At 43.3% G+C, this 12,393-nt stretch overlaps 2 protein-coding genes across 3 annotated transcripts in view; one reads left to right on the forward strand and one right to left on the reverse strand.

Annotated features, from left to right (window-relative positions):
• The window catches only part of LOC124261988 (uncharacterized protein KIAA2013 homolog), a 30,789-nt gene extending 20,175 nt beyond the window's left edge, over nucleotides 1-10,614 (reverse strand). The window contains exons 1-3 of one of the 2 annotated variants that reach the window (XM_046696370.1): nucleotides 10,439-10,614; nucleotides 6,812-6,909; nucleotides 6,192-6,314 (exon numbers count right to left, since the gene is read on the reverse strand). In XM_046696370.1, coding sequence (XP_046552326.1) covers nucleotides 6,192-6,314; nucleotides 6,812-6,909; nucleotides 10,439-10,566 — 349 coding nt within the window. In that variant the 5' untranslated portion in view covers nucleotides 10,567-10,614. The remainder of the gene's footprint in view (nucleotides 1-6,191; nucleotides 6,315-6,811; nucleotides 6,910-10,438) is intronic. The other variant, XM_046696369.1, reaches the window with a different exon arrangement.
• A 173-nt stretch (nucleotides 10,615-10,787) lies between these two features.
• LOC124262031 (Bardet-Biedl syndrome 2 protein homolog) overlaps nucleotides 10,788-12,393 on the forward strand; it is a 28,016-nt gene continuing 26,410 nt past the window's right edge. The window contains 3 exon segments of the mRNA XM_046696454.1: nucleotides 10,788-10,863; nucleotides 11,494-11,643; nucleotides 11,926-12,147. Coding sequence (XP_046552410.1) covers nucleotides 11,527-11,643; nucleotides 11,926-12,147 — 339 coding nt within the window. The 5' untranslated portion in view covers nucleotides 10,788-10,863; nucleotides 11,494-11,526.

Genomic DNA, 12,393 nt, shown 5'->3' on the forward strand with positions numbered 1-12,393 from the left:
GCTAAGTATATAAATAGCCCTAAAACTCTGTAGAGTTATAAGCTAGATAATACTGGTATGAAATATACATAATAATCTCGTAAGACTATGTGTTAACGTCCACGAGGGACTGTCAACTGCTGTGCGAGGACCAAGGGACCAAAATGGTGAATACCTGTGACGTCCTCGGTGGTGATATCTCTCAGATAGTGATTAGCAAACACCATGTTAGATTTCCAAAAGCATCCTTCCATGATAGTATTTAATGAACAGTTACCGTGTAGAGCGAGTGTGGAAGCCAATGCCCTGATCTCATGGGGATTTGATGCTGTTGGAGGGTCGAGTCCTGCCGCCTTGTAGGCGCGAAGTATGACAGTTCTTATCCATATAGATATGGTGGTGCGAGAGACTTCTGTCTGAGTTGTTGCCGATAAGGGGATGAATAAAATCGTTTGAGAAATCGTAAGCCTTGTTTTGGAGCGTCGTAAATAGATTTTGAGAGCTCTGACTGGGCATAGAGATAAGTCCAGTGTATCTTGAGATCGAGAATCGAGGAGAGTGCAGGAATATGGAATAATCTGTCTGGTTGACCTGGCAATTGATTTTTGGCGATGAAATCCCATCTTAATCCCAGGTGCTGTGTTTTGATTGTCATCAAACTGTATCCTCTCATAATCTAGTGCGTGAATTTCTGACATCCTGGCTGCCGTGGCTAGAGATAACAGGAATAAGCGTTTTCTGTGAGAGAAATTCAAAGGTTGTCGATTCCAACGGTTCATAAGCCTCACTTGTGAGGTGTTGGAACACTATATTCAGATCCCAAGCTGGGAAGTGGAACTTCGCTTCTGATCTTCCAATCGGAAAGCACGTAGTAAGGCCAGTAACTCTGGCGTCTTGGTTAGCTTGACACCCGTTCTCATAGTTATCACAGAACTAAGAGCGGCAAGATATATTGACAATGTCGAGCCTTTTAAATGTTTGTTTTGGCATAGGTAACACAAATAATCTGCCACTTGTGGATGTGTAGCATCTCTCGCTGTAAATCCCTTATTTGCTGCGTAATTTTCGAAACTGTGCCACTTGTCGTCGTACAAGTTACGTGTAGAATAGCGTAAGGCAAAGCGTGACTGCTTTTGCGCTCTGGTTGAATACCCTCTCTTGTTTAAACACATTTTAATACAGTCCATACGTGAAGTTGGAAAACTTCTGGGCTTCCGTGCACCTGTTTGGTGTGTGGATGTACTAATAGATTGCGCTTTGGTAGCTCTAGTGTTGGTTGTCCGATTTCTTGAATTAGAATGGGAAACCACGTTCTGGCTAGCCAGTAGAGCGAACAAAGTGAGTTGGAGGCTCTGTGTTTGTCTGATTTTCTGTAACACTTGAGGGATTATAAGCTGGCGGCGGAAGCAGCGATGCGCATTGAGGCCTTCCAGGATATGCTTAAATCCGTTGCCCATGCTTGTGGGTCGGGACTGGTGATCTGAATGTCGGTAGCTGATTGTTGAAGCGAGTGGCGAATAGATCTACTAAGCGGAGCTCCTATTTGCTTGATAATCTGTGCAAAATTTCTGTATGGAGCATCCATTCTGTCGGTGGCGGTAGATGTGGCGAGAGTCGTCTGCTAGTACATTCTTGGCTCGGGAATGTGACATGCTCTGACATGTAAGTTGAGATCGTCGATTAGATCGAACAGTTGAAAGCATAAAGTCAATAGGTTCAGTGATCTCGTTGAGCCTTGTTTGTTCACATAAAACGCCACTGTCGAGTTGTCGGTATGAATCATCAGATGCGCATTTTGTAGAATGGTGCTCCAATGAAGTATGGCGTTGATTTACGCTTTCATCTCTAACATGTTTATATGGAGCTTGCTTTCTTGCTGATTCCATAACCCTGAAGCCGTCCGGTTGGCGAGATGAGCTCCCCAACCCTGGAGCGACGCGTCTACATATAGATGGGTTTTGAATTCCGGCTCTGTTAAACAAATACCTTCGCAGACATTCGACCTCCTGGTCCACCATAGTAGATGAGGTCTGAGGTGTTTGGTAGACTGAATGGTTGTAGGTCGTCGAGATGTGCATTGATGAAGACCTGTAGCGGACGTAACTGTATTCTGCCTCTGACTGTCATGTCTTGGGCTGGCGTGAGGAGACCCAACAGGCTCTGCCAATGTCGTAGTGGTAGTAGCGGAGAGTAGGAGCTAGAGGAATGGTCTGTTGGATCTTGAGCCATCGGTCTTCTGAATGCGACAATACGGTTGAGAGTCGTGATAAATCGAATGCCTAGAAATTGCAGATCTTGCGATGGTACTAGGTCCGACTTGAGTAAGTTTACTAACCATCCTAGCTGTGTTAGTAGCTTTATGATGTAGTTTAACTGTAGTTTGAGGCGCTGTGGATCTTGATCTACTTGTATCCCGTCGTCGAGGTAGAGCGCACTCGCGTAGCCCTAGGCGATGTAGATAGGTAGCGATAGGTTTCGTTATTCTTGTGAATAGCCAGGGGGCCGATGATATTCCGAATGGGAGTACTTTCCATTGGTAATGCAGCCCGTCTAGTGTAAATCGTAGGTATTTCCTGGATTCGGGATGTATCGGGATGTGTAGATATGCGTCTTGCAGATCTATACTGGCCATGTAATCCATGGGACGAATCAACTGCCGTAACTGAGGTAGATGTATCATGCGAAACGTTGGCGGTTTGCGTAGATAATCTCTGTTGAATATGCTCATGTTGTAAATGAGTCTGTATTTCTCCTTGGAGTTTTTTCTTGGGTACTAGGAAAACTGGGGAGTAGAAGCCTGGTTCGACGTTTACTTGATCTAGTACTTCTATGGCCTGCTTGGTTAAGAGCGATGTAACAGCCTCTCTTAACTTTGGTAGTTGTTGTGCCTGGAAGTCGAACTTGTGAGGGTTGACTGTCAGCGGAGGCGTGGCCTGTAGTGGGATACGATATCCGTGTTGAAGAATGTTGGAGACATAAGGGTCTTGTAACATTCCCCAGTTCTCCCAGTGCAGTTGAAGGCGTCCACCCACTTGTGACGGTTGTACTGGAACGGCTGGGGGTGGAAGACTCCAGTCGTTCCGAACCTGTCTTTCAACGTTTATAGTTGCGGGAACCTCTGGGTGCCCTGCCTCTTCCTGATCCTCCTCTGTAGTTGCCATATGGGCGACGAAAAGAATCTTTTCCCCTGGAGCTGGCCATCTTCCTATCCCGTGCTCTCTGTAATCCAGTGAATTTAGATTTCCCTGAATATCTTTGTGAAGTCTGCCTGATGACGCTGGCTAGCGTGTCCATCGACTTAATCATAAGGACTTCTCTAGAATCCTTAGTGACTTCCTTGGAGACTTTCTCTATTCCTCCGTCAAAGATGGATGGGGAGGACCACGGGGCTGTATAGAGTGGAGCTGTAAACTGCTCACCCCAGCTGCAGGAAGCGAGGAGGCCTTGACGACGAGCTAAGGTTAGCGCTGCTGAGACTGATGTGAGATGATCCGTTAGGAACTGCTGGTCCTTCTTTTGCATCAGTAGGGCCGAGTAGATCATCCTATCATCTTCAGAAGTCGTGTCACGAAATCTGGTGATAAGAGTCTCATTGATCGTTCTAGATCTATTAAGGCCAAAGAACATGCGTCTCGTCATGGTTTCTATCTGCACCAGCTTGCGATCGTCAATCTTATAGTTCTTATTCTTGACATCGCTGATCATCTTGTAATTGTCATTGATGTCTTGTGCCTTGAGGAAGGGGTCCATATTATGAGTTGAAAACTTCTTAGCGTGAAAGTTCGGTAGGTGTGGCGTCTGAACTTTCGTGGCTTTATGGAAGGCTGTGTCCAGATTCTGTCGCACCGCAGCAATCGGGTCGATCGGAGGTAAGGTGACGGCGTCTGCATCGTCCTCCTTCATCAGGTAAGTATGCGCCGAGTTACCACTCTTGGAAGGTGAAGAAAGGTCTAGGTTGTTTACCATCCAATATATCGTATCTCAGCGTCTGAGAAAATGATGCCTCCATCATCTTCTACCCCAGGATCGCTGATGAGAGGTTGATGCTCTTCAGATGGTGGACTGTGTGCTTCTACCACTGTACCGGGTGACGTTAGGGGAGACCTGACTGTGGACTTCTGTGAAGACTTGTGTGGTGACCTGCGAGGAGATCAACGTGGTGATGTACGAGGAGATCGGCGCGGTGAACGGCGAGGTGATCGGCATGGAGAATGGCGAGGGGATCGTCTTGGTGAACGTCCTGACGATCTGCGTCTATGGGTTGACCTTCGCGGAGATCTGTGAGGTGAATGTTGATAGCTCCGCGAAGCTCTTGTGGAATCCCTTGATGTCCTTCTGGACGAAGATGATTTGGAGCCTGATAAAGGTGCCCTTACTCTGCGTCCGGTTCTGGGGAACGGCGACTTGACCTTCGCGAAGGCTTTCGTGAAGTCTGGTGGTCCGAGTCCGCATCTAAGGATGAAGCCGAGGTAGGTGATGATCTAGGCTGTACATCTGGGTCCTTCGTCGAGGTGGTCTGTGACTTCCTTCGCGAAGGTGGCTTCGTCGTGGCCGCTACGTTGACGGGGGGGGGTCCCTCTGGGGTGTTGTCTACGTTGGAGCCTTCGCGAAGGCTCAGGCCCTGGGCTGGTTGTCTCTCCAGTCTGTAGTGGTCCTCCATCATGATCATGATTTGCCGCATCAGTTCATCTGGGACGGTCTGCGACGATGTAGTCGGTGCCCTCTCTGCGATGTTAGCGGCGGGGCCCTCAGGGAGATCGTCCGACATCGGTGTAGACACATCAGGCTGCATGGCGATCTCTGCTGGCGTCACTGTAGCTGTCACGGTCGTCTCTTGTGGCGTAGGTGGGGATGATGATTGGCTGATCATCGTAGAGGCCCAGTTCGGGCGGCTGGAACAATCTCGGCTGAGAAGGTTCTTGGCGACCGTGAACTCCCTTGGAGGTAGGCGCTGCCCTGGGAGTACGGAGTCTGCGTTGAGTAGGCGTCGAGGCCCTCTTAGACTTTGGCTGCGATGGCGGGATGTCTGGGGAAGCAGGGCGCTTCTTGGAGGCGGGCGGACTGCATCCCGCCCCTCCTCAAGGGAAACTCTAGCAGAACACCAGGCGGGAGGGTCGACCAACAGCAGCTGACTGGCTAGGGTTCCGATGTATCGGCCATGTCTAACCCTTGTTTTGCGTGACCTATCTGCTGCGCGTCTCAAAGGCTTAAAGATGATATTTATTAAAAGCAGAATTAGATAGATTAATACAGTAACTGCAAGCGTGAATCAAGCGCACAAGGCATTAGAACAGCTAGGGCATATTACATGCGGGTCAGCAGCGAAAAGCGTAATCTACAAATAGTACAGATTTTCATCAAGCGTAAACTAGCTGAACAATCCACGAACTCCGTGAATAAACAGTAGAAATACGAGTAATTATCAATACATATTAATGAAGGATACTAGCTATACCTCTATAGTAACCTATAGGAGGTAACTAACTAAGAATAACCAAAGGATATAGTGTGTAAGGAGACACAGGCGCTCTCACATCCTGCTCACTGGGCGAAGAAGGAGAGAGTGAAGCATGAGGCCAGAAGGTGGCGCCGCCTTTCCCGCGCAAAGGCAAAGGGAGGCAACTCTTGGTGAGTACTAATTAGTGATTTTACATTGAAGGGAGCTTCAATTAAGGAGATACAAGTGTTCCACTATGTTCGCAAGAAGAAGAAGACAAGCAAAACAGCATGAGTCAGGATAAGGAAAAATACAGTAGCTTCATAAAACCATCAAAGACAAATATTAGACATATATGTTCAGAAAGAATTCAGTAATTATTGTTGGCACAATGTATCCATGAGTGTGCTTGTGATACATTTACAATATTTCGGATGAAGTTAGAGATGACAATACAAATACACAGTATCTTAGTGGCTGTGAGATACAATTCCAGGATATTGTATGCATGCGAATCACGAAGTTTGAGGTATACATTATGATAAAAACAAATCAAATTGTTACTTATAAAAGAAGATGTTTGGCACAGGTGATGAATAAAATTCAAGAGTCTGTTGTAAGTACTTTCAGAGTATGAATGGTGCAACTGAAAGAGCATAAGCATCCATGGCAACCGGCAACCACAATAACCTGACTTCAACCTTTGACAGGTGCTTCCTCCACTGGAAGACAAAGGGAAGAATCCAGCACTGAAACGTATCAACTGCCTACTTACCAACATATATGGGATAAGCTGTTTCCCCTGGCAGCAGTGGCCTGTGGTTGATCACAGCATCCAATGATTCAGTTGACTTGAAAAACGATTTGTGGATTTTTTCTTCTAAACAGTCCTCCAGAACTGCAAGCAAAAAGGAGCTTGAGACGGTTCATTCACAGATTAATCTTTGGAGAGTTGAGGTAGAAGAGTCGGTACATACCTCCGTAGGTGTGTGCCAGACATTTGTCTGATAGAATGTTGGTATATGTACATACCTTGATTCATTTCGGGTGAGTTGAGGTACATATTGAGATATGAGCAGGCATTTACCTACACCTGATAGTGTGTTGTTACATTCCCAGATGGATCTTGGGGGAAGTGAGGTGGAAGAGTGTCATTACATACCTAAATAGACATTCGGTGAAGTGAAAGAACATATCAGTGTTGGTACATGCCTGGAGGATCTTGGGTAGGTTGAGGTGGAATCGGTACATTCCAAGACCCTTTTGGGATCAGTTAAGGATGATGTGTGTTGGTTGCTACCTGGATGGGTCTTGGTTGGGTAAATTGGAAAAAAGTGTTGGGTTGGACTGAGATGAATCTTAGTTCAGTGGAGATGAAAAAGTGTTGGTTCTTACCTAGATGGATCTTGGGTGAAGTATAGTTGAAGACTGTCGGAACCAGATAGTAGAAGAGCAGCAGTAACACCAGAACAAGCAGGATGATCTTCCGAGATCTGCATTGAGAAGACAATCACAAAATGTTATTTAATCATTTAAGCATATTTTAAAATCCTTGTTATTTTTTTTAATCATCTTTGAAGCAGATATTTTTTTCCAAGAGTTAAAGCTAAATGATCTAAAACCTGTTTCATTCAAGTTTGCAAATCACATTAAAGAAATGATAAATTCAAGTATCAGCATGGTTTGAAAACAAAGAACAACAACATAGTGAAATTATCATCAAACGTCCCTGCATGTGCAGTGACCTACTTCCAGTATTATTGTAGGTAATGTGTGACCCAGTGCAGTTATTATTCAATAGGCTACTGACTTCTCGTACACATCCAAAGGTTAACCTGAATGGTCATCAAGACATGTACAAGGATATGCTGGATGGGCTGCACCCACCAACAGAATTATCCTCAATAACATATAAATCACTTCTGACTTTTAAAGTAATTTTGGTATAATTCTTCTTCTGGGTAACTCATTGGATAATCCCCGACTCCCATAGAGTCTTCTCTAATGGACATAGGCATGCACGACAACCGAAAGCACCAGTGACTTCCAGGACCCAAAACATGTGATCATAAATAAATCATAAACCTTTCAGGATCATGTAGTTCCGTGCTAGTCCATTACTAGTAACATTTAATTAGGCAACAACCAGTTGTTTTTTAAAGCAAAACAAAAGAAGCTGGGCTACCAGTACCACTAGTACCAGTCTTGTAATTTGTGTTGGTTTTGCCACTGATTCATCCATCAACTGTTGTTGCAACGAACACACTAAAACCTTAGGGTTAGCTTGAGATGAGGCAGGGCAAGGAGCTGAGCCACTTCCCACAGCTGAAAATAAGGAACTTGGCCCTACCTGTGTACTACATGTAGATAAAAGGAGTCCCTTAAACTCCAAATTGAGGCTGCTACCTTCTCAAAAATACCACTCGCTCCCGAGAAGACTAGCCCTTGTCTAAACAATGTAAAAACCATGTACACAGATGTGCCATTAGAATGGTTTGGTTTGGTTATTTAACGCAGCACTCAGCAATATTCCAGTTATATGGTGGCAGTCTGTAAATAATCGAGTCTGGACTAGACAATCCAGTGATCATCAGCATGAGCATCGATCTAGTCAATTGGGATACAATGATATGTCAACTTTGTCAGCGAGCCTGGCCATCCGGTCCCATTAGTTGCGTCTTACGAGCATGGTTTGCTGTAGACGAGAGCCGTGATGTGGTCCGATACAGCATCGCAGCTTTCGGCTAGGGTTGCTGAAGACCAATACTAACCAAGATCTTTATGGGTTTATTTACAAGAAATCCATTAGCTAGGTTTTAAGCTGGCAACACAAATAAGATCATGGTAAATTGCTGTACTTCGTCATTAATAGGCACTGGAAAAAGTTAAAATCTTGTATGCACAGATAATTATAGCTGAAGGGGTCGTTGTCGGCACAGGTACTACAGATACGTACCCCAGGTACGTTTCTGTATACAGATGTGTATCCTAAACAAAGTCAAAATACAGAAATGTACCCGGTACCCTAAAAGGTGGATGAGTCCATATTCCGCAATCCAAAACCGACACCGCATGTAGTTGTTCCCATTCAACTGATTCCAAGTGGTATTCATGTGCATCGCGAAATATCCGTTACTGTGTATTTTCATTACTTACATAACGCAATCAAATGTATCTAATACAACAGCATGGCAGTACTGATCAAGAATACGACACAGTGGGAATGGAATCGTCCTAGAGTACGTTTCTGTATTCTCATTATGGCCAGGGTACATATCTGTATACAGAAACGTACCTGGGGTACATATCTGTAGTACCCGTGCCGACAACGGGTTGTAGACAAAAGGGCCAAAGGACCGAAAAATAAAGTCAAAAGGGCCGAGGCTAAAAGTTAAATTGGCCGAAATGAAAAGTAAAAAAGGCGGAAAAATAAATATTTAATAAATTACATAGTAAAATAGTGTAAATAGTGTTTAGTTTGTTGTTGTTATTTTAAATGGAATTTGAACATGAGACTCAAATGTTTTCATTGTGAAGTGTGTTGACTCAGTGTCATGACTAATCCGTATGGGCTGTTTGTTTTTGTTGTAAGTTTTTAATCCAAATCTAATTAAAACATGGGTGTCTAACGTTTATATTGTAAAGTATCTCGACTCAGTGTCTTAACTAATGACCAGTCTGCTGACCATTCTAAAATCTTTGCTGCTTGGCGGCTGTGTTTGAATGAACTTGTGTGAATTATGAAAGAATGAACTTGTGTGAATTATGAACGAATGAACAGTGGGTACATTATGAACTTGTGTACATTATGAAAGAATGAACTAGTGTAAATTATGAACGAATGAACAGTGTGTAAATTATGAACGAATGAACTTGTGCAAATTGCCATTATGTTATTTTTGTTAATTATGTGAACTTGTGTTTATTAAGTAAATTATTAACTATATGTATTGCCATTACATGAAAACTCGGCTACATGCTTGGCTATTACTATGCCATTACTTTTTATTAATGTTATGATGATATTATGTTTCCATGCTATGTGTCAATAAATAATGTAGGAAGGCGTTTCCTATTCTCGCGGTACTTACGGATATCGGCTGACAAAATAACACAAACAATTCTTATTGTATGAATGCTTGTTTTTAAATGAACGGCCTTCTCCTCTATCATCTACATCTATCAGCTGCTAGATCCATCAGGTGAATTACCACTCGTGAGCCCAATGATAAACAATACGATCCGCCACTGACGAAACGAGGCTTCTCCCATTCTCGCGGTATTACCAGGAATTAACGTTATTGAGTGAATGTAAGAGCAATCCTGCCGGAAAGGGCGGGAAAAAATTAATGATATGTCCAAGTTGGTATAAAATCCCCAACATTCGTGACACTGCAAGATTTTGATCACTTACAGACTTGGTCCACTTCCTAGTTACCAGTCGGTGATGTAAACAACCGGTAAGTGTCACGCATCGGCGATTTCGGCAGAAAACGTGTTTACCGCGAGAATAGGAGACGGACCTATATAACCTTTCTAAACTTTTTGTCTGTTCGGCCCATATGACTAGGAATAAGGCCCTTTTGAGTATTTGTCACGGCCCATATGACTAGGAATAAGGCCCTTTTGAGTATTTGTCACGGCCCATTTGACTTTCACCTCGGCCCTTTTGACTTTTTCCATCGGCCCTTTTGACTTGGCACTTCTCGGCCCTTTTGTCCTTCGGCCCATTTAACTAGTTCCCCCGACAACGACCCCTTCAGCATAATTATAAACACCTTGAATCCTAAATTTAACAAATTGCTCGAGTTAGGCTAAACAAATAACAGCCGCTATACCGTGTACGTTTTACTGTAATACTTATTTATGAAAGACGAAAGCATAGGGAATGAGAGAAGAAGAACATATCTCCTGACATGACACCCAACATATCACTATCCACGTTGCATCTTCCACACAACATGAAACTCCGTCCACTACCACAACAATTCTTGTGAGTGTCGCCTGTTGACAGTTGCTTACCTGCTCAAGGAAGATAGAGCATTCAGTGAACTCTGGATCCTGTTTTGCAGCCACATTTGCCGTATTGTTATGTATACAGGGAATCTACGAGAAAATATTCTATTCAACACAGCTGATCCATTCCTCATACTCAATAATCTGAGCGACACGCCGCCATATTGTCATACCGCAGTGATTGATGTTTTGACACATTTAAGTACATAGATATTACAGATATTACCTAATTATGATATACCTACTCGAATGTGATAGTAACAGTCTTTATGATTATCAATGGAAACATATAGATTATGTATATATTTTTCACTAATCGCTAAACTTTAAATATTCTTTTCGAAGTTCATATCCGGTTAGAATGTTTTGGTTGGAGATGAACTAATGGACGAGCATTCGATTCTAATACACAGTGATTAATCGATAAGAAGGTGTGTATGTGAATTTTAAAATATGTTGAGCATTTCGTCCGAAACCTTTGTCCAGGATGACAAAAAATAAGGAGATATGTCGAAATATATAGCTTTGTATCGACCCGTCAGATCTCCTGGTACCGGTAACAATTTGCTAGTCACCTGGGACTGTCAGTATGGCTGTCAATGTGTTGCATAACATTGATTGCCAAGTGTTGCTCACCGGGATGATGATGTTTCAGTGCTAGTTTGTTCTGATTTTATAACCTCTTCCTCTTGAACGGGTGCAGGCTAAATGCACTATGCTTTTCTGGAGAGAGTTGCATTATGTTAGTGCATAAAAGCAGAACTGTTACCAATCAGTCGAGATGATACATGTATACCAGACGGCCAATGTCTCTCTTGTACGTAAGACGAGTGTGGTCTGTGGTACTAAGTGAAGCACTTGACCCCATTTAATTTTAATCATTGTGATCACAAAGTGTTTTTTGGTATTTACACTTAGTGACAAAAAGTCTTGCTTGCAATGCAATGAATCAAAAGAAATGGAGATACCCTTTGTTTGGTTTAGATGTGCCTGCCCAATTCACTCACTTTGTCTCCCTGTTGCATGTATGGTGATGCTTTGTAATCATTTTTTTGTTTCAGAACTTGTCAAGGTTTATTGTGTAGACATTCAAGATGCTGGTTCCTATTTTCACCCTTGAATTGAACCACAAAGTGAACCCTCACATGGTGACAATAGGGAAGTATGATGGCACCCATCCTTCTCTCACCTGTGCAACCACTGCAGGGAAGGTAGGATACCTGTTCAGCATACACTCGTAGTATAAACCCCTGTAGCTAAACATTCATCATTAGTGCTTTTTTTAAAGCGAGAATAAACTCTCATTCGTCTAGCTGGTGCAATTCTAATTATCCTGCATAATCAGCAGATGCCTATTGACTGTTTGGTTTAATACTGGAGTCATGTGCAACAATCAGAATATATATATATTGTCTTTGTCTTTGATGACAACCTTTGAATCCTCACATGCTGTCAAAACCAAAATCAGTTAGTATGAATGTGTTTTGTTTTAGGTGCTCATCCATAGTCCCCACACACGTGGTCAGCGTGGCATGGGTCCGATTGTGGCTAGCTCAGAGAATGACATCAGTCTCCTCAACATCAACCAGCAAGTGTCATCAGTGTGTGCAGGAAAACTACACACCAGCAATATGAACGATGTACTGGTGGTCGGCACACAGACAAATCTCATTGCCTATGATGTGGACAATAACAGTGATCTCTTTTACAAAGATGTGAGAACATGAATTTTGAGTGCTAGTGTGATCTGATTTTATAAAATGCTCTTGACCAATTACCTCGTTAGGATGAGAAAGCCACAATAATTCAGTGCGCCTAGTGGCTGCAAGAGTTGCATACTCCCCAGAGAGTTGAGATTGATAACACGATGTGCCGTTGAGATTGACATCCAATGATCGAGGGAAAAAATACCAGCACTTTGAGCAAGCACTAGTTGCCTGGATATGTGCGCTATATAAATA

The sequence above is a fragment of the Haliotis rubra genome, unplaced genomic scaffold (assembly GCF_003918875.1).
Source record: "Haliotis rubra isolate DU_JTF1 unplaced genomic scaffold, ASM391887v1 Scf82, whole genome shotgun sequence".
Classification (NCBI taxonomy): Eukaryota; Metazoa; Mollusca; class Gastropoda; order Lepetellida; family Haliotidae; genus Haliotis; species Haliotis rubra.